The 22,941-nt window shown below is 37.3% G+C and overlaps 1 protein-coding gene across 1 annotated transcript in view; it reads left to right on the forward strand.

The window, feature by feature from the left end:
• Window positions 1–27: 27 nt before the first annotated feature.
• MRPS9 (mitochondrial ribosomal protein S9) overlaps window positions 28–22,941 on the forward strand; it is a 30,574-nt gene continuing 7,660 nt past the window's right edge. Inside the window, exons 1-6 of the mRNA XM_035316765.1 lie at window positions 28–255; window positions 4,943–5,122; window positions 12,576–12,638; window positions 12,729–12,759; window positions 15,033–15,112; window positions 20,820–20,902. Coding sequence (XP_035172656.1) covers window positions 31–255; window positions 4,943–5,122; window positions 12,576–12,638; window positions 12,729–12,759; window positions 15,033–15,112; window positions 20,820–20,902 — 662 coding nt within the window. The 5' untranslated portion in view covers window positions 28–30. The remainder of the gene's footprint in view (window positions 256–4,942; window positions 5,123–12,575; window positions 12,639–12,728; window positions 12,760–15,032; window positions 15,113–20,819; window positions 20,903–22,941) is intronic.

Raw genomic sequence — 22,941 nt, forward strand, 5'->3', positions numbered from 1 at the left:
ATCCCCATGTCCCCCCCGACCGCTCTGCCCATGCCCGGCGCAGGGCAGCGCCATCACTGCCCGCCCTCACCGCGGCGCAGCGCGCAGGCGCGGCTCCGGCCCTGCCCGCCAATCGGCGGCGCCGGGGCCTTCCTCGGGCCGGGCCGTGCCGAGCCGGGAGCCGCGGTGATGGCGGCGGCCATTAGGCGCCTGCTGCGGGCGGGCGGCCGGTGGGGCGCCGCGCTGGTGGCGGCGGCGGGCGGGACGCGCTCGCAGGTGAGAGCCGGGCCGGGCCCTTCCTGGGGGTGCGCGGGGATTGCCCGTTTGTTTTGAGAGCTGCTGGTGTCCAGTGGGTTGCCGTGTAATTAAAAAGCCCGGCTGCTGTGCGCGCGGGGGTGTTGGGTACGCGCGTGTGACTGAGCAAAGGTGCAGGGGCGGGCTGGCAGCCGTCGGGTCGCGGCACGGCGCGGGGTGGGGAGGGCTGGGGGTCTGCACAGTGACTGAGCCGGCGGAGGTAGATGGAAGGTGATGCTGGGGGAACAGTTTGAGTGTTCGTGTTGTCTGTTTGTAGGTGGACTTCGTGCGTTAGGGGCGGAGAGCAGTCAGAAGTGCACAGGCTGCGGTTGCCTGAGGAGGCAGGAAGAAGCTGGAAGTGCTCAAGCACTTGATCGTAGTTCTCTGTTGGAAGCATTTGTGTGGTTTTGGTTGTCCTACATGAAAGGTATAATTGGCAGTGATTCAGTCTTCCAGAGCAGGCACCTGCTGGAGTCTGAACCAAAAATTCTGTATCGTAAATGAGAAAATGACCTCGAAGGAGGAGGGGTTACTCAGAAGGTAACCTGGGGGGCCTCCAGAGCTCACCTGCCCGATCTCTGCCCTAAAGATGGGATCAGTACCTGAGCCTGGAGCTGCAGACAAACCGTCCTGCTTCTAAACATTAGTACTACAGGGTGTGAAAGGAACTAAGGGGGGACGTGGCCCAGGAAACCTGAGAGGCTCTTCTTCTCCTCCAGTGTAGCCAACCCCTAGAACAGCCTGATGAGGGTGTTGTGGGTGCTGAGCGTTTATGTGAGTACAGAAAGCAACTTACAAAACTCAGAAGAAAGTTCCACTGAGGACTGTCAAAACAAAACCAAGATGTCAACACGTCTTTGAACTGCTGGTTGCTAGAAGCGTCCTGGAAAAAATATTATTCTTTTCTGTCTTACCCTTGTGGCTCAGCTACTGGCGGTTGTTGAGAACAGAAAGCTGATACACCCCTCTTCTGACCTGCTGTAGCCATTTCTTAGGTTAAGCACTTGGATGTCTTTTCCATTAGGGAACTGCCTTATGGTGTCTCTCTTAAAAATCCCTTGCTGGAATGTATTCATTAAATTGGTTCCCCAGCTATGATAGACAATACTTTTTTGTTTGTTTGTTTTTAAATTTTTAAGCTGGTTATGTTGAGAATGGAAATGGCAGGGGCAATACAATTCCATTTCCCTTAGCTTTTACTGAACAACAGGTTTAGCCTATTCTCCTAATAAGCAAAACATGGATACTTAGTACAATTTATATAGAAAAAGTGATCTAGCTTTGTTATTGTCTATTGCTTCTGTTGTGATTGTATAGCTTTCTTCTGAGGAGAAATGGTCGGGGTACCTTATGTGCTATTTCGTTTGACTGGGACCACCACCAGTACGTGAACCGCTGTATGTGTGTCGATATCAGGAAGATGATAACACTTTTCTCTACTGACAAGTGACCTCTGTGCGCTGCGTGGCTTTGGAAAAGGAGGTGGCTGAAATCTGCCGGCCTAGAGCGTGAAAGCAGCTTGAAAATGGTGCAGCTGCAAACATGCCACGTAAATGGGGTATCTCCTCTCACCTTTGTAGCTGTGCCATGTTGTAAAATAGAGTTTTCTCTTGAATTTGAGCCTGTTGTCTGTGCTTCCCCTTTCCTTCCCTTGCAAAAGCATAGGAAGCTTGATTCCTCTTCTAGTGATACGCACTGGTTTTCAACCTGTACGCAAGCGAAGCAAAATTCATAGGACAACAGTAAGGAAACAGGTCCCCTTGTTCCGTCTCATCTTGTAGTAAGTTGGCCAGTGAACTTGAAGCTGCCTGAAAATAGCTTTTTTTTTTTTCTTTTTCTTTTTTTCCTGAGGCAACTTTTACAGACACTGGTTTTCTATAAATTGACTGTCTCCCTGAAAATAAGGATTTCCCAGACTGTTGTAATGCTAGGCTGTTTGGGGAGGGATTGGTCGGGAAGGGTTAATACTCAGGAGCTGGGTCCAGAAGAGAAGGCTTTACCTTTTCCCTCTCCTGGTGGAACAGCTTGTTATTTCAGGGGTGCTGGTAATGGCCATCATTACTTTTTAAATGATGAGGCTGTTGTCTGCCGTAACGCTTCATGAGATGTGTAATAAGTAAAGGTAGACCTGTGTGGTTTCCTCCAGAAAATCAAGGAGCGGGCTTTCTTCTTTGACTGAAATGCCAGAAGCATTCGGCTCTGCTTTGCAGTTCTCGCCTGTACCACCCATGAAATAGGACTCTTATCCCAGAAGAGGTACCCAATACAATAGGTATTAATTTGCATAAGAGGCTGTTTTCTAATTATGAACAGTTTGTGTGTCCAGGGACTTTTGATTAGTGACGAATTGAAACCAGGGAAGAATATGAATAGCTTGAGGGGAGGAGGACAAAAATGAGAAAATTACAATAGAAATTGACAGGAATAAGATGAAAGCAATCTTTTTAAAGTATCCTGTTTAAAGTATAGCAGACAAAGCAATTTTGGGCCAAGTAATAAGGAGTCATATGTTCATTGACAAGAATTACAAATAATTAGTTACTATTAAGACAAGCAAGACAGAAGATGAATTGAACTCTTTTCTGAGGAGTGACTGGGAGAATAATAGGGAATATGCAGATACCTTTCAGCTTTCTAAGGAAGTCACAAGAGCATTGCCAGTAGAAATGGTGTAAATATAAAATTTTATAATCTTGCAAATTATAATTTAATAAATATGATCTTACAGAAAACATGAATTAAAAAGAAAAAAAGTAGCAAACCAGGACTAGCACTGCATGTGATGCTTATAAGCCATGGAGAACATAAAGCAGCAGCAGTATCTTCTGCACTGAGTTCTTTCTTGGGGCTGTTCTTAAACTTTTTGTGGCAAATGCTCTTCTGTGTGTTCGTGTCTTTGTGGTTGTAACCAGGCTTGAAGATTGCTGTAGTATTTATGCTAGTTATACGGACACTAAGTATTTTGAGCTATTTGTATTAGTTTAACTAAGAGAGGTCAAGTCAAAATGGTGAGTGTGATCTGCGGACTATTTCTGTGACTCACAGGATGTTTAGTTGTCTCAAATGCTAGGATTTATTCTGTACCTCATAATGAGTCTACTAGCTATTTCTCATTACTGTAACTGTGTGGATTTTAATATTTGGCCAAAGATAGACTGAGGCTACAGCTCCAGGAGAAGCAGAGATAACTTAATAATTCCCTGGAAGAAATGAAGAGGGGACTTCATTTTCTTCCTTCTCCCTCTTTCAGCTGCATTCTCCTGTCGGCTTTGGCACTTCTCAGAGCCTTCTCTGAATCGCTTTTGCTAGCTCAGCAGAGAGCTCTCTGCTCTTGGGGAGGACACAGAAATTAGTGTTCTGCCAAGGCCAGGCAGCTGAGCTGGCTTGAGGAAGAGTCTGAGTGCCAGAGCGAGCGGTAAGTAGGTAATGGCAGTGGGGGAGAGAATGCAAGGTCCAATGAACTGTGAGATGCTCTGCCCTCTGAAACTGCGCTTCTGAGCAGTGACACGCTGAAGAGGTTCAAGATAAATGTTGCAGGGTGCTCTCTGGTGAACAAAAGTTGGCATTTTTCTGATTCAGAAGGGGTTCTTCTTCCGTCTTTGCTTTTCTCTACCCCATATCCTTTTTTCTGGTGATTACCTACCACCCTCCCATCCCAGGAGGCCATGCAGATAAACAGTTCTCTCTGTTCAGTCTGTGGAATAATTAAGCTGTAGAGCACTACTGTTGGAGAGACAAAATAGTGCGTACTATTGGCACTAAGCTGAAACTGGGACATTGCAGCCCTGGTAGTGAAGTTCTTGTTCCTTTGTTAGAAGTCTAGATTGAAATTAGTCATCCCAGCTACTGATTGTCTTGGTAAAACAAAACAAAACAAAACCTTGCCTCCCACAAACATCAAAAGGTAAGTGTCCTCTGCGTTATGACTTCTGAGCTGGAACCCTTCTCAGCAGTAGATGCTGATGAGAATTACCCTGCTTCATTTTCTAATCATTCTACCTGAGACAATGAAATAGCTGAAGAAATGTTCTGGCACTGAGAAAGCAGGGGAGGCTTCATAGCGTTTGCAGAGCCTTCAGCAGTGGTTGTCCACTGTGCCATAGGACACAGGCACCCACGTGCTTCCAAAAGCCACAAGAGAGCTGCCCTGGAGATCCTTTTCATACTTCACTACAGGGTGTCTTTTGGTGAATACAAAACCTCCACCTGTCCTGTTTTTGTTTTTTGTTTTTTTTTTTTGTTTTTTTGTTTTTTTGTTTTTTTCTCTCAAGACTGCATCTGTTGATCAGTTCTGTGTCTTGCTTTTGCTGGGTGTTCCTAACGTGCTATTTTTTTTTCCATCAGAAAAATCTTGCTAAATAAATAAAGGAAACTTAAAAGGCAGGTGCAATACAAATATGTTCAATAAGAAAAAAAGCAATTGCCAAGATTAATGGTAATGTGCAGAAATGTTCACCTTCTAGAAAGTGTTTATCTGTTTATGGGCATTAAACAATTGGCAGTAAGTGGTTTAGTGAGTATAACTGCCTTTTCTAACTTAGTACAGTAAGATGTTGAATCCTGTTATAGGTATGCATGGCTTGTTTTACTGTTCATTTTATTTAGGACTCACTGTGCCAAAAATACAAAATAAATCTCACATTTTTGTTGTTTTATTTGTTTTTGTTAGACATTGAGGCTAATCTATACCACTACAGCAGCGTGGAAGAAAAATGTAGCAGCCTCAGGACCTGAAAAGTACACGGAGGCATTTATTAAAAAGCAGATTGAAGAGTTCAACCTAGGAAAGAGACATTTAGCCAACATGATGGGAGAAGATCCCGAAACTTTTACCCAAGAGGATATTGATGTAAGTACAGTTGCTCTGTTGGAGAAGTAATTTACTGTAGAGTTTCAGATATTGAAAGCACTTTACTTCAGCATGAGCCCCTCAGCTCTCTGTGAATTTTAATCAAACTGTCAGAATAAGAAAGACTACTACTATACATTGCAAACATTGCAACTGTGACTGTGAATAGAGATTCTACTCCTGCTACCATGTGAGGTCAGGCATCACAGTATAGAGCTATATACCATATCTTGCTAAAGCACAGTAGGTTCTTTTTAAAAGTACTAATGGATAATCCCCTTGATCTGAGGTTATAAGAGGCACTGTGAAGGTTTATGTAGCACTTTGAAACGTTTACCCACAATTTGACCTGCTGTGTATATTTAGGTTGGGTTTTCTTGTCTGATACTGTGGTTGCTGGTAATGCAAATTAAATTTTATAGGATGTTTTACAACTAACGCTCTGGCTTAGCTTAGGGATTTTAATGTAGACCTGCATTTAAGCTCATATCAGTACCTCAAAACATATTATTTTATTGCCATTCCCTCTGACAACTGACAGGTGGGTGGCCTCCTCTTTCTGCGTGTCACTTAGGCTTGTGTATAGATGTGTCTTTCACTTTAAATTTTTTTTTAACGTCCAACTTGTGCTTCACTTCTGTCATTTCTTTTATCACACATGAGAGGTAGTGAGAAGAAATGTCATTTGGTGACATTCAGTCTTAGGTGAAGCTGCATGAAGTCTCATAGCCGGAGCTTTTTCTGCACAGCAGTGACACTTACTCTAGCCATGGCAGCACAGTATAGCAGCGGGTCCCCTAGGGTTGATGCTGTATGTGCCAAAAGAGGTGTATGTGGCTTAGTTTTTTTCCTGGGGATTGTTTTCCTAGCATAGCTTTGTCACCTCTCTGTGGCAAACTTGTGTCAGCGTAGCCGTGTCCACATAGGAGGTTGTGACAGCATGCTTATGTCAAAGAAAAACTATACCTGTAGGTGGTGATGCAGGATGATTTCAACCACATTTGACAGAGAGGCTTCAAAATGAATTTTTTAAATTTCTCTGAAAATAGATGGTGGAGTAGAGAAGAGACACAGTTAATGGCCTGCAGAGAAAAAGGCTGAAATGGGACTTGAGTCTCATCAGGTGTCACAAAATCCGTAAGGGAAAGTTGACTTTGAGTCAGAAGTCCATTGGAAATCAAACTTCATGAGTACAAAGCTATGCACTGATACTGTGGTTGCTTTCTTTTTGAATCACAGATATCACTTTGTTCTACAGACAAGTGGCATTGCAGACCCTTGCAGGGTCACCAATAAGAGCCTGCTTTACTCTGGCTTTCTTTTCTGCAGTTTTTAACAGACTATAGAATTTATTTTCCCTGCCATTTTTAAAGATTGTTTTTTTTCCCTACCTTTAATGACACTTATGTTACAAGTAACTAACTCAAAAAGGCATGCATGCACAGATTTGTCAGCAAAAAAAACAACAACAAAACCTCTCATTTTACTACAGATGCTGCTCCTGATAGTTTAGATAGCTTGCCTGGAAGGTTAAAGGTAGGACAGTGCATTCACCTGCAGTCAGGATTCCTTCTCTTGATAGAGTCTACAGGGAAGGCTTAAAAACAGCAAGACTCCAAGTGGAAGGTGACCATGTATACGTGGTCATTTTTCTTTATGAATCCACAGCCCTATGATAACTTGCACAAAATTAACTGAGCTCCATAATTAGTAAAAGCAAATTCATTCTGAAACTCGGCTTCAACGTGTGCAGTGCAGGTGACATGTATGTGACCTCTTTGCAGACTCTGTTTCTTAAAAGATGGAGAAGTGGAGTTAAACTGTAGTGTTTCGTTTAGGGATACCAAGTACCTGTGGTACGTGTTTAATTTCTTCATATTCTATCAGGTGTTGGAGAATACTCAGAGTGTATAATAGTGTCTGCTATGCATAATAAAATTTATGTTATAAAAATATAAAAGCTGCTTAAGCCCTGGCAGGAGAATTATCAAGCTTTACATTTCAAACAGTAGTAATTCTTTCTGATGAATGCTTATATCGAGCATGTGAGTGCTCCATGTCTTTTACTGTTAATCAGTCTGCGCAGTGTATTTCCAAACTAAGCATCACAGGATTCTGTCCTTCACTAGAGTTTTAGGTATAGTTTAATGAAAGCTAAACCTTGTAAAGTTCTAAACTGGAAAATAAGTTGACTTGTTAATCCTTCTCCTGGATGTTGTGGAAGCAGAATTGCCTCTTATTGATGCTTTTATTTGGGAATGAAAAGTTAAGCTGTGCATTACAACTGTATTTCTGGAGGAGAAAAAAAAAATCCAGCAAATTGATATATAACTCTGCAGAAGTCTACCAATTGCTTTTTAATTGGTATTACAGACCTTGCTCTGAAGCGGAGATGTTTTATTCTCCTATGTGTGAATATGTGGTATGAAGTTTCTCTAATTGATTTGCTTTGCCCATTCCATTTGATGTATCATTTTTCACAATATTTCATAATTTGTGCTCATTTCTAATGAACAGAGTCGTTAGGACAGGCATGTCTAAGTACAACTGACAGCTAACATTAGGTGCCAGATGCAGTTTATAAAGCTATGTAGAACTGCAGAGAACAGTTTAAATAAATTAGCACCTGTACATTAGTCTCACTTGCTGGTAATTTATAAGCGAATCAGTAGAGATGACATTTAGGTAAGTCATTGATCAAGTTAACAGCTGCATACCCACTGCCCAGCTGGGATACCTAATTAATAGAGATTGCAGTCCTGACCCAGTGCTTTTTCCCAATCGAGTCTGTAATCCTTTTATTTTTTGATTTAACTTTAACTTATGGTTGCAGTAAACAGCCCACCTTCATTTTCCACTGTCAGTCCTGTGATATTCTACTTTAAAGACCAGAAATCTAAGAAAGATTAATATAGGAAAAGCATCTTAATCTCCGTGACCTATTTATATGCCAGTATTTTTATTATTCATTTCCTTGCAGTCACTAAATGCTCTCTAAGATACGAGTTCATCATGAAGCCATCCTCTTCCCCATAAGTTAGCAAAACTGGAAAGCTGGAAACTTGTTAATTTTCTTTTGCAGTCTGCCGTATGACCTAAGAGATTGTTGTCAAGCAGATGGGGAAAAAAAATCTAAAATACACATTTAGAAATAAGTATCTTCACTTATATATTGTTGCAAAGGTACCAGTAAAGCAGCATTTTCAGTATGAAAATGTTCTAAATGTGAGAAGCTTTGTTCCTTAGAGGGTATGGTTTCTTCCAATGAATTAAGATTTCTCTAATGAAAACTGGGTGATACTCGGTTGCTTTTAAAAATGGCTCAGAGCATCTGATTTCTAAGTAACGTTCCAGTTTTAGCAACCCAGCCTGTTAGAAGTGAGTGAATATTAACATATGTGAAATGTCAGGAACGTTACTCAGAACAAAATACATTTCTGAACTTTGTTGTCTGTAGGAACATGATGTCCAGCACTGTCCTTACCAGAAACACTGGATTTTGTATTGTTTATTTAAATAGTTAGTTGAATCTAGAATACTTTTTAAAAACTTTATTTTAGTGGAGCCAAACTCTGCATCAGTCTGTTTGAACTGATAACTGCTATTTTTTTTTTTCTTATTTTGAATACTGTTCAGTCTTTTAAGAAGTTACAGTGAAAATAAAGGAACAACTTTTCCTTTCTTTCAAAAGCTTTTTGCTATCTGAGCTCTGGACAAGATATTGCCTTTTTAGTTTTGAAAATGTTTAATTAACATAATTTAGTGTTAAAAGAAGTGGTGTTTTTTTGCATTTAATGGCTGTATTTTTTTTTCTCAAGTGATGGTGTTAAAATGCTATCTTTCTGCTTTTCTGTCCATGTCAGAATTTATATTTAAAAAAGAACAAGCTGGATTCTTGAGTCCTTTTTATGTGAAAGAAGATGCTCCACCTGGGGTGGAAGTTTTTTTGAAAATTTTCTTTATTTTCTGCAAAAATTTTTTTTTTTTTTTTTGCTGGATGCTTCTTAGCTTGCTTACACACATTTTGAGCAATGAAAATTAAAATGTTTTGTATTTGAGAAAAGTGCAGGAAAGCACTTAGGCAAGATGAATTTGCCCTGTAAAATCTCCCCTATTTGTGGATGTTAATTTGAGGATTGAAGTGCCTCAGTGTCCATACCCTACCCCATTATAAATCCGTCAGCTCTGTTTGAATTAAAGTATCCAAGTCTTAATTTCTCGAAGCCTTTCTAAAAGGCCTTACTGACCCAGCTGAACCTGTCTCGTTTGGAACCAAAGTCTCTTGAGCTTTGAGAAAAGCTTTTTGGCTCGTGGGTAGGAAGGGGAGCGAGGACGAGGAGTCAGCATGTGCAGCATTCACGATGAGGAGGGGAGCTGAGGGTGTGGCAGGTATGTTGGATTTGCACAACATGCCCCATGCAGTGCTGGGCAGCTTATTTAATGAATTGTTTTGCATGTAATTTGGTTGAAGGGCTGCCAGATACGATTTTTGATAGGGATGGAAGCTTGTTCTCATTATGCCTACTGGCTTGAATTCAGACTTTATAACTGGAAGTGAAATACTGTGTGGTCCTTTAGCAGTGTAGCAGGCCTGAGTTAAACTATCTTGATACTAACATGTATTCGTTGTGATCTACCATTTTTGAAGGTGTGACTACAGGGTTTTTTTCCTTTTTTTTTTTCTGAATGACTCAACAGTCTTTAAAAACAAGCACCTTCAAATCCTCAGAGGAAACACCTCAATTTTTTTTTTTTCAGCAACTCATAGCAATGCAGGCTGTACCCATTCCACCTTTTTTCCGGCAGTTTACATAATAATTTTTGGAACCATGCTGTTAACTATGTACAAGGATTTTTAAGCATTTCTGCTGAAAATAATTATGCTGTTCCCTTTTTGGAAAGTTGTGTTTTATTTCAGAAAACAACGGTAATAGTATGGTTTAACAGATAGAACTCTGAAGTAGTAGTCCACAATCTGTGGAGGTTGAGAATGGATGAACCTTGCCTACCTGAAATGATAGCCTAAGGAAAGCAGCTTTTGGTCAAATTCAGTAAAAAGTAAGGGCACAGCTATTTAACATGAAGAAAGTCTTCTGAAGAAAGGAGAGCAAGGTTTCACCTGTAGTCTGTTACATCCCAGGACAGTTCTGAACAGGTTGTAAAGGCAAATACTCCTTGATTGAAATACTCCAAATACTTCCTGTAAGAAAGGAGAGGGCAGGAAGACTATTTCTTTTCATTTGGGGAAAAACAAACAAAAATTCCAACAACATAAAAAAGAAACTTACAAAATAGAACTATTATTCTTTGGCTAGTTGATGTGTGGAGAGCTGAAAGTAAATGTTAAGACTCTTTAATGCAGGGTTTGTTCATGATTTAGGATGAAAGACATGCATATACACTCAAGCAGTGTAAAATAAACTTCCAAGATGTAGTACATCTCAGATGACAGACACTCTTCGTTATAAATGGTAAATTGTAAATTTGGCATGTATTAAGGTGTCACAGTTACAGTAGCTGTTTTGATTGAGATTCTGGAGATGCTTGTATAAAGTCTACCTCTTAAGTACTCAGTCTCAATATCCTGTAATAAATTCTTTTAATATATTATATAATGTGTTTGTTTAACATCATTTGGCTCACAGCGGATTTCTCTATTGTCATCATAATTAATCCCCATTTGTTCATAAATAGGTGTTCACCTACTGTGTGTATGCATAAAATGCCCATTGACTAACAAATGGGAATACAGTAGTCACTAAGAGAAACAAAATTACCATTTCATAAAATCAAGTTAAGCCTTTTGTTTGCTTCAGAATTCTCAAAATTTCTGCTCAGAATACCAGTAGGGGATTAATGAAAGTAATAGGTTAGGTCCTTTTACACTCCATGCATATTAAATCTCTTGAAGCACTGACAAACCACTCCATGTCCCTGGAAAAAACGATCAGCAAATAATAGCCCTAAGGTTGCCTAACTAACAAAGAGGCATTCTTCTTAAGAGCAGATTTTTAATTGTGATTTTATTGTAATTCTACTTTTCCTTACTGTCTAGTGGAAATATAAGAGAGATGACAGCCAGAGGGTTTTATTCAGTTACTCCATGTTATTGTACAAGCAAATGATTTCTATTTCAAGTTCTACTGCCCACTGTCTGAAGTTGGCCACACTTGCTAGAGTCCTGCATCTGGGGGGTTTTGGTGGCTGTCTTTGTCTGTTTCGTTTTTGAAAACAAATGGAAATGAGCAGCTCTCATATGTTAGTAATGTTTTATAAAAAGTTTTCCCTCCTTGGAGATGTTCAAAAGCTGCCTGGAGATGGTCCTGGGCAGCCTGCTCTGGGCTGCCCTGCTTGAGCAGGGTTTAGACCAGGTTTCCTCCAGAAGTCTCAACCCCAACCATTCTGTAAATAAAAAGACACACGTTTAAGTTTCAGCTGCAATGAAAAGGGACAGTAAAATGATGTTGAATGGAAATACATGCCATTGGGCTTACCTTGTAAGCTGCTTTGCCTTGCATTTTGCCAGAATGACTTTGAATTTGTCATTCCTACTTTATTTGTTGGAGGCAAATAATAGTAACTTTATGTATCACAGGAAAAACAGAATACTGGTAAAGTAAAAGCAAGTGATGCATCTGGTATCCTCTAATCCATATGAACAGTGGTAAATCGTGAGTGTGTAATGCCATACTTGTTTCTAAATTGTTTTATCAAACCCTTAGGTATCAAGAAAGGGAGAGAATTAATGTTTTTAAAAAAGAAAAATGGCATTTAGGAGTCTTGCTTTGCTGTGCTATTAGTTCAACTTCAGCAAAGACTGCAGTGATTCACAGTTGTTTCCAAATGCAGTGTTCAATGAAATGCTTATTTAGGCTATGTAAAGTATCTTCTGCTTTTTACAAACATGGCTTTTATACTTTGAGAACCTAAGTCTGTAGAAACTGGGGTTCCAAATTTGCAAAAAACTTAGTTGTGTCCAGTTGTTTTATATGTGAATAAATAAAATTCTCATGCTCAGTTTGTCAGTAGGCACTATTAACAAGCTCTGATATTTTGAGAAAGATGAATAAAATGTAATTTCACATAGAAGTTGCAGCATTTGAAGTTCTAAGGAAAAACGAGTGTTGCGTTTACTTGTTAAAAAGGTGGTCTTTGCACTTGAGTAGTTCTGATGAGTCATTGTAAATGTGTACTTTAAAAATATAAACTTTGCAGAGGAATGTTCACTTGTTCTGATATATTAGATTGCACCCTTCATAATGAGATTAAAATCTCCACCTGAGGATTCCTGAGGAAACTGCTTTTCTTTTCCACACAGCAGATATGTGGCAGTCTGTTACTGATTTGCTTATGTATGTGCAAAAAATGTTCAATTTTCTCCACGAGAAAGTACCTAAGCAATGTTTTGATGGTTCTTTTATGGAAAAATTACATATGTGATCTCTATTTTCAGAGAGCTATTGCCTATCTCTTTCCTTCGGGCTTATTCGACAAACGAGCCAGGCCCATGATGAAGGTAGGATTTCTTGCTGCATTTTTGAATAACCATAACATGATGTTTCAAGTAACTTTTTCATTTTGATGATATTTATTTGTTTATTTGCAGCATCCCACAGAAATTTTTCCAGAACAGAGGAGTAAGTGTTCATAGATGTTTTCAATTTTTTTTCTAAATATTAAAAAATTTGTATATGTAGAATGCCTTATTTTCACAGATTTATTTTTATTAGGAACGATGTGGGGGAGGGAACTGATAAGACTTGAGCAGTACAAGGCCTGATCTAGCTTTTAGGACAAAAAACTACTGCTGGATTCTGGAACACCAGTAGCCCTTTGAGGCATATTGTGAACTGACTATAGATAAATGTTTTTCATTGCTTAAAAATAAACAGCAGGTAGAATGACGTACAAAATCTGTTGAAGTCACTGGAAAACCTTTTGTTGAATTCAGTAGCTTTTTTGTCACTGCTGTCTGTCACATCCATAAAATATTAATTAGTGCTATTTTAAACCAGAAGTTTTCCTGGTACCTTTGGTGCTCTAAACACAGAGAAATTACAGCCTTGAAATTGCCAGTTGAGAGAATAGGGGGTGATGTGAATGGAAACTCTCCTCATCATGTCTCATTTTTGACCTGGAAGTCTTAAATCTGCACTTGATCCATACAGTCTTTGGTCCTGCTTCCTGAGGCACCTCAGTTGTCAGTGACATGCCAATATGCTGTTTAGTGATAACCTGGTTGAAATCACCAAATTAATCTTACAAATAATATTTAAAAGATAGTTGTTCATTTTTTGGCTGTCATTTGGTATGAACTCCTAGCGTGGATATGAAATTCTTTATTCACTGCACTGTTGAGTCCCATTTAGAAACTTCTGATGATTAGTGTAATCCTATAATTTTCCTTCTTTTCTTCCTTCCTTCCTTTTACTGTTCTGGAATCAATAGATTCTTGATGCTTTTTTAATTTTGTGCATCTTTTTGAAAGATCTCTGTATTGCTAGAAATCTTGGAATGTTGACTATTAAATGGTATCATGCATTAATTTCTAACTTCACAGTATCATGACATAGAAAGTAGAATGCAAAGGGTAAGACAGTTAATCATAATTATCTAAGGGCTGTTTATTGGGAGAACAAAGCTACTACTCTCTATGTTTTCAGGACCAAAGGATTCTTTGAGATTCTAGGTCAGTCGTGAGAACTAGGATTAGCGTAAATATATATGTTTAAAATTAACACTTTTCAATATATTTTTTTTAAGGCAGCTTTTCTTGACTGTCTATGCATTACATCTTTAAGAATTTGGAAGTACAAAACCATAAATTTATACTGTAGAATGTTTCCTGAATAGTCATTTCAACTAAACATGCTTTCACAGCCACATAAAGGGAAATTCATACGTTCCCCCAGTAGTATACCCAGTTAAATGCCCCCAGTGTTCTTTCTTTTTTTTTTTTTTTTTGTCTTACATCTTTTCATTCCACTTCTGCTGTATTCTATGTTAATGTTTCAGTGCAATACACCAGCATGCTTATCAGACAGGTTCTTGGAGTCTTATCTTTGTAGTTTATAGGTGGCTTCAACTGAACTTCCTAGATAAAATGGTTGGTAGTTTCTTTACAGTTCAATTTTTTAAAAAACTCTCAGGTGTTTATTTTTGTTAGTTTTCTGTGTTTGGAAGAGATTGCTGTCATGTGAAGACACATTTGATAGACATTTTTTTCTTAAGTTGAAATTCATGTCCATAAATAGCTTTTTTAATCAATTAAAATAATCTGGATGTGATGAATTAAACAAAGCCTGCTTTATTGCTGTACTAATTATGTAAAGTGTAGCATAAGTCTTGTGTTTAAATATCCCACCGGCATCAACATGAGCAAGTTTTAGAATCTCCCAAGTTCGGAATATAACTGTTACCTGCAAAAGACCATTGCATGAATACTAAATTTGCTCTAGACGTGTTATACTAGTAAGTAATTTGTTCTGAGTTTAAAGCACTGTTTTCCAGAGCAGTTAATATTTAGCCTTTCGCCATCATTATGTAGATTTCAATTGTCCCTTAATTTGTACTTTTCTGTTCTAAAATGGATATTTGCATCTGTAATACCAACTAAACAGCCTTTGAAAGTTCATTTAAGATGTGCGTGAGGGATTCCTTCATGTTAAAAGATATGTAGAAGTTTTAAATGTTCACTTTTATTTGCAGCTAGAGATTTGTGTTTGTTTGTTTTTTACAAGGTAGTCTAAATTATTAGATTTCCAGACAGGTTGAATACCCATGAAGGGTCATTGTTCCCTGATATTTTAAAAGGTAATCAGTATTATGAAAGGTTTGTAACTGCAATTAAATACTTTTTTTTTTTAAGTGAGTGTATATTGCTTTCTTGTCTAATCTTGCTTTTCATTAGAAATCCAATGGGGAGAAGATGGCCGACCATTTCACTTCCTCTTTTATACTGGCAAGCAGTCATATTATTCATTAATGCATGTAAGTATGGCACCTGTAGTAAATAATGTTAGTTCCCAGTCAAGTACAAGTTATTCTAGGGATGTGTATTAGGAGCTCCTGACTTTACTCAGTGTTTTCACAGTAGGTCATATCACCAGTGAACACGAAAGAAATGTTAATATTTGTCACAATATCTATTATTAGGGGTGTTTTTCTGTGAAGTTTAAGAGAACAGAATACATAATACTTCCTGCTTATTTTTTTGGTTTGTTTTACAGTTTTGACTACGATCTGCATCTGAATAGTCTGACTGCTTTCTTGTAGGCTGTACCCACTTAGTAGCATAAAGTTAGTAGTGGAGAATGTGTAAACAACAAAAACAGCTAGTCCTAGGAAAAATTGCTGTAGAATAAAAAAATAGTTTTTTTTCCCTTGAAGGGCAAAGCTATAGGAAATGTTATTTGTGCTGACATTTAGTACGAAGAAAATTTGCATTTAAACTGCTTAATTGATTTTTCTAAGACTGTTTCATTCATGCAAACTTAAGGCTTTTTCTGATTAGCATGGTTCCAGGAGTAAAAGATCTGCATCTGTTTACCTTTATGGTAGGGCCTCATTATGTTCTATCAGATACAGCTTCTGAATCTTCACGTGGATTATGAATAGGCACTTCATATCTGTGACCATCAATAGCGCAAGCATTATCTACCTCCTTAGAAGAGTTTATGCATGTTTTGTATGTGTACTTAGAGAAGATGAAAGCATTAATGCTTTATGCAGAAATGTTTAACTGGACAGTCATTTCAGATTTTGTTTCCTCATTAGATAGTCTTAAAAAGTTATTTCTGTGATTAGTCTGTTCTCAAAAAAATAAATTTTGTTATCGAAGTCAGTGCACAGTTTTACAGAGTGTAGTAATTTTATTAGAATTATCTGATATTTATTAGTGTACTGCGTACCCAAAGGACAAAATCCCCACTTGTCAGGTACATTTATTTCTTTGGGAGAATAAAAACAGCCCCCCCCCCTTTTTTTTTTTGTTATTGACCTTGGGCAAATGAGCTTCTTGCCCTGGCAGAAATGAAATGAATGATAAATGTAGAGTGTATCTTTGCTGAGTAATGGAGCTGCAGCATAGGCTTTCCACAGAGGTTTTCTCCTGCACAGCCTGAGGCAGCCCGAGGACCCCTGCTGTTCATTTAAATAGGTATGTCAAATCTGCCTCGAAACGCCGCTGGTTTGATCTGTGGTAATATTTGTGAAGGTTCCATATGGACTTGAGCCCCCTGCAGTGCTAAGAAATAATGTACAACGCTTCATGGTGCAGACGCAAATTTTCTCTGAAAAGGGATGCAATGCTGCGTTTTAGCTGTCGGAGAGGATGATGGAGCTGACGCGCTAGGCCTGTCAACTTGTTACACGGATGGGTTGCACGCAGCGAGGCTGTGGAAAATCTGTGCCTTTTAACTTTTCTACTTAATCACGGTTGTAGCATTGCCTTTAGACTGTATGCTACATTAATTCTCTTCCTGCCTTCTGCCTTTCATCCCAAGTTTCACGGAAAAAAGTAAAGCATGCAGGTCTTGTAGAGGAGCCTTATCAAACAGCTGTCATCTGACAAGCCATTTGCATTTGTTTTGGCTGAAACGGAGCAACCCAAGGGCAAGATGTTTTGTTGCATTCCATCATAATGAAGAAATTACAAATTTTACAAGGAGCACAAGTTTATTTTTAGCTCTTCCAAGCAGTTAGAAAGAGTATGCAAGATTGCCTTGGAAATCTCAAAGAGAATAGTGTGCATCTTGTTTCTAACAGTGGCAACCACCTTCAAACAAAACCACTTCGACAAACACAAATTTTATTAGTATAGGATATTTAAGTACTTGAGCGTTCTTAGAATGTTTCTAAATATCTTCATTAAATAGAGTTCTGTAAGCCTGAATCCATTAAAGGAGATTTAACATTTTTTTTTCAGTCAGCCAAATGAAAGACGAAATCTGCATGAAATTCCCAATGTTGTTTTAACCTCTTATTAGGCTAATGTGTATTTAAGAAAACATATTTTTAAGTCTCAAAGCTAATTAATTTTGCTAGGAAAAAAGAAAGGTTGTATGTTAATACAGTGTAGTGTAAGTAATCAGTCCCATTTGAGGATGTTCTTAAAATTGCTATGGTAAGTCTCATAAATCGGATAAACATAATATTTAGCTTAAACTTGTATGCTGTTAATTGCTACACAGACTCATGTGGAACTTCACTTTTATTAATTTCTAGTGGCATAACTGGTCACAGCATTGTTTGTGTAGTTAATGCTAGGAAATAATGTTACCCACCTAGTGAAAATAGAAACCACATGTATTCACGTGTATTATAACAGCCAATATACATGTTGATATGACTTGAATATTAAACGAACTTTCATAAAGGATATTCACTTTATGCTCCATTGTTGCCTTTGTTCTGCCTGTTTGAATAAAGTTTAGCTGTCAGGAAAGGACAATTTATTTTTCTTCTGATACACAACAGGATGTTTACTGCATGAAACAGTTTCACAAATATTTGCTTGTATATTTGATCAACTTAAAAGTTTTTTTTGAGAAAATGTCGTATTTCAGTAATGTACAGAGCAAGACAAAATGGTCTCTTCATACCAGTCTGTGAAGCAAAATAGTAATTTTATGTAACTGCTGCTTTACTTTTTTAGAAATATCAGATTGTGGATAATATATGCAATAAAGCATTTAAACTTTTTTTTAAGTTAAGGCTGAAGTGGAAAAAAAAAACATGAAGAAAGAAAAAGGCAAAATGATGCGAGCTCTGCAGCATATTTTAACCAAAATGCTACAATGCTAAATTCCCAAGAAAAAAAAAAAGAACCAAGAAACCCTAATTTTCTACAGTTCCATTTTTTGCTAATTTCTTCCCAATTTTTTTATGTAGATTAGAAGAATATTGTTTTGTATTTTAGAAGACTTCATCCTTACACAGATCTGAAATTTGATACCTCTATTAGAAATGGAAACATTTTAGCACATAGCCAATCTTGTAAAATCAGCTATTTTGATTGTGTACTAGCTGAGTTTACAAGACACACAGATGTGTACATTCATGAATTGGACTATTGAATCCTGAAGTGATTAGTAAAATCTTCACCTGCCAGCTTTGAAAAAGCAAGTGTGTCTTCAGACGCTTTCTTTAGCCTGTGGGGAGTGAAGATTTGTCAGATAAATTATTGGGCATTACATGCGATTCCTGATTTTGCAAAGACTCATCCATGTACTTTATTGCACAAGTGAGTGGTTCTTTGAGTCTGTTGACTTCATCTCTCTACAGACATTAAGCACTTGCATTAATTTTTTGTAATACTTAAGACCAAAATTTTATCTCGTAACAGATTCAAGTCCACTTTAATTGCCAGAAATATGCAGGAAATTATATTTAGAATTTGACTTCCACGCCGAAGTGTTTTTATAATACTATTTTATAATTTTATTTGACTTCATCTCCTGTGGAAAGGCTTTTTAGTTAGGGTGTTGTTGGTGTGTTTTTTATTTTTTTGGTGTTAATGACCATTGCTTCTGTAATTTAACCTGAACATTTTAAAGAGATCATCTTAATTCCTAAAATATCATCTCTGTGCCTGGTTTGATGACTTCCCAATGCTCATAGTAATCTGAAGCCCTTGTTCCAGGGGCTTCTCCACAGATACCTGACCTTGCAGCTAAACTCTTTTCCCTTCTCTTCCATCTCCACTACAGTCCAGAGCAGAAGCCTCCATGCTGATTCTTCCAGTGTAATTACAAATGCATAAAAAAAAAATAAAAATCTTGGTGTCGGGCACATCTCATGCCCTCTAACCCCAACTTTGTGCATGCTTTTCCTGTGTAGAAAACTTTTTGCAGCCTAATAGTCAGCTCTGAATAGAGCTGTTAAGATTATTAGAGATGATGTGATATGAATGATACCCAAAGTAGTGCTACTGTACCTTCTTATCTTAGAGATCTATGGATGTATTTCTGAGGTTTGGGAGCATTTGAAAATATGATTTGTTATGCTCTTTTATGTGATGTTTCATGTGTGTAAAGACTGGGTATTTTTTAAATTGAAAAATTTTCTTAGTTCCTACCTGAAATGGGTTATCTCTGTTAAAACTGAAAGATTTCTGGAAGGCATATTACTATAATATGTGAGTTCTTGTGCAGTCTCAAGGAAAAGTGGGCAGTTTTGTACTGCAGGATTTTATACTGTGGAGTTATTCCAAAAATATTTTTGTTCCACAGTGCTGTTAAAAATGTCACCGATGACCTGCATTAAAGGCCTTAGTGAATTGTCCCCATTTAAATGCTTTGAGTGCAGCTCAGATAGCAATCTGTTCTTAGTTCATACAGTTTAAGTACATGTATTTTTAGTATATGAGCCATTTTTTTCTATATTAATGGATAAATCAGCTTGGACAGTAGTTGCTCAGTGAGGTGGGATTTAAAAAAAAAGTAAACTTGCAGAAATTTCATGATATCCTGTTGCAAATCACAGTATTACTTGTGTTAAGAACTGGAATTTCAGTGGTTAATTTTTACCAGTATGTATCTGTTTTGCATTTCTTTATAATGATCTATTTTTTGTAAGTAATACATCAAAAAAAAAAAAAAGGATCGTTCCCTGTCCCCGGTAATTCCTAATCTGTAGTTTCCCTAGTATTTGTTAAAGTCCTTAGATTATTAAAGTATGTGAAAGTGATTATAAGCTTTGTACTTTCACTTATTAATGAAAGTAAATTATTTTCCATTCAAGTACTTTGCTGTAATACAATTCTGTTTTGTTTCAATATTTTTATGTAACTTTATATAATCTATATAATTATTTTTCCAGATATTCCTATTTCCAGTTTAAATCACTGTTGCAATTCGTAGTATTAGATGTAATACCTTAAAACAAAATAGATTCCAAAAGTTTTTGAAATGAAGAAACTGAAAATAGTTTATTAAAAAAACACGTCTCTCCTGTAATATGTTCAGTGTGGCTTTTTGAGTGTTTTTGCTTTTGGTTTTCTGAAGTTGTAAATCCCTGTCACAGCATGATTTAAAGTTACATAGCTAAGAATTTTGATAAAACTGTTGAGGGGGGGAAAAAAAAGTAATGAAAATCTAGAGCCAGTATATCTGTAATGTTTGGGGGGGAAGGGATAGGAACAAAACTAATTCTGATTATGATAAATTTGTGTGCATTTTTGTGCATGTGCCTGGGTATGAGGGAGTTCTGATTGATACAGACTACTGATAGAGCTGACAATCCAGATGTACAAAAGTCTAGCTAAATGAAATAACTTACAACTTTAAATCTACTCACTATTTTGAGGAAGACAAGCTAAAATGTGAATGCTCTGAAATGATTTTGCAGTATGTTTTGGAGGCATATCCATTACATAAATGTAGCTGCTTTTCTGTATAAATATGAGATTTTTTGTAAAAGAATGTATAAGAAGGCAACAAACTGTAGAAAAATAGCACAATTCAAAATTAATTACCTTGAACTACATACGAAAATATTGCACCTGCTGTCTAAATGTTTATTGGGTTAGCTTTAACATGCTCTCTTTTTTTTTTTTTTAACTTGTTAGAGCTCAGTTTTTCTAACCTCTTGAATTTTTAGTGTTTGGAGACCAAAACCACATAAGCATGTTTTACATAACAAAATCAAATATTAAATGAAAAAATGCATTTAAATTCTTCTTCCATATATATTTTAGGAAACATATGAAAAACTGCTAAATGTTCAGAAACATCAAGACCAACTGGCAGCTCAAGACTTGCCACCTCAGAAGGGAAAAAAGTATGTTTCCAGTTGGAATGCATATTGATATTACTTTTCTTAAAATGCTTCAGTATGCTGTTTTTGGCACATCTTGTAGTCTCCCATCCTACCTGCCTTTTATTCCATGAACCCATTCTCAGACTTTTTCCCTATTCCCTGACTTAATATTTGTATGCTAATTTCAGGTTGAAAGGGTCTGTCTGTAGGTGTGGAGTGCTCACTGCTGAAATAGGGAACCCCCAACTATATCTCTTGCTATTTAATCTCTCTCAGCTCTTTTCAATGTTCTCTCCTATATAAGAATTCAAAAGTGTGACTTGAAAATGTGTAGAGAATATCCAGGATTCTGAGTCTATTTATGAAGTTCCCTAATTATTTCTTTAGTAAAGGTTTTTGAAAAGGGTAGTAAACTCTTTATGGGAAAATAAGGCCTTTGTAAATATCAAATATGTTGCTTAACTGTTGGAAAAATCCTAAGGTCTAAAGCTGAGCTTTTTAAGTCTTTCATTAACGGGTGTTCTTGAGTATTTTTACTTACCAATGTTGAACCTGAAGAGCATCAAAATAGTTAATACCACTATTTTTCTTCTAATGGCTTTGTACAGCTGAATCATCAAAGCTGTAGTTATTTTAGAAGTGTGTCATTGGTTCGGTTTGTTTTAATATCACCATTAATGGTAATTGAATTCTGTTTCTCTTCTTTAACTTTTCTGGTGTGCATAGTAAGCTTTTTGGCTTGGCCATAGCCACTGAACAGAAAAAGTGCATGTTAACCAGAACAAGCTGTGAAATGCTATAGTTGTTGGTTTCTCAGTGCATACTGTCAGGGTTGCCTTTGAAATGGATATACGGTTTAGTAAGTGTTCACTTCTTAGGCTGTTTTCTTGATTTTTTTTTTTTAAATTTTTTTTTTTTTAATATATATTTTACTCTCTTTGCAAGGATTTTGATATATTGGAATATGAAATCAAGCAAGTATCTAAAAGAAATAGATACAGCTCGGAAGATTTGATCTCAGTGTTTACTAAGTTTTATACAGTTACCATTCAGACACTGGAAAAAAAAAGTTTTGATTTATGTTCTTGCTATGTATTTTCTGGCCAGGTTTGTGTGCCGTTCCAGTTGCACATTGTGTTGGTTTGTCATTTCTTAATTTCAGCCATTTATCATTTATGTCAGGAAGAGAAAGTGTTAATTTGTTGAGATTATTTCCTTCTTAAATAACAGAAGTTCATGTTTGCTCGTGGTGTGTGTGTATATATAGTGTCCTATGAGCCACAGAATGTTTTATTATAGATCTGTATTAGTTTATAAGCAGGCGAGAACAAATGAATTTAGTTTCTTCATGTATGCTGCTGAGAAATAACCTTAGAGAGCTCAGCCAGTGGATTTACTGATGTGAAAAATGACCTAAAGGTGGTCAGGGTTGAAAGTTTTTGTTTTCCTCTGTTCTGTTTATAAAAACTCAGAGAATTTAAAGGGTTTAAGGGATGCAGTACTTCCTTTGAGATTAGCCTCAATAATTTATCTCCTCAAGGTAGGTAGGGGGTGGTGGGAACTGTTTTTGTTTTTTTCCAGCAAACGATCTGTCACGGACACACTGTAATATTAACTGTGGGGTAGGAACCTGATCTTGAAAGACTTAAGCTTATAGCTTTTCACACGTTTGAAGTAAGTAAATCACTGGCTTCACTGGAAGTAGCTATACGTAAATATATATGCTATATACTTGAGTCTATCCGGGTTAGGTGCTTTTTAAGATTCCTGTTAAAAACAGCACTGTCTTTAAGTAAACATTTCTTATGCCCTGACCCAGAAAAACATTGAAAAACATACTTCAGAAGCACTACTTAAAATCACCTTGAGTAGGAATGCTTTTCTGAATCACAGCTTGTTCATTAGGACTGCTTCTAAAAATAAAAATAAAAAAAAATAAATCCTATAGAGGTAAGAAAGTTAGCAGTTTACCAGGTAAATAAATGTAGGGCAAAGTTGATATGTATATGTATGGTAGCATTCTGTTTTGTCAGACGTTTCATGAGATACGTATTTCCCAA

This window comes from Oxyura jamaicensis, chromosome 1, assembly GCF_011077185.1.
Source record: "Oxyura jamaicensis isolate SHBP4307 breed ruddy duck chromosome 1, BPBGC_Ojam_1.0, whole genome shotgun sequence".
Taxonomy (NCBI): Eukaryota; Metazoa; Chordata; class Aves; order Anseriformes; family Anatidae; genus Oxyura; species Oxyura jamaicensis.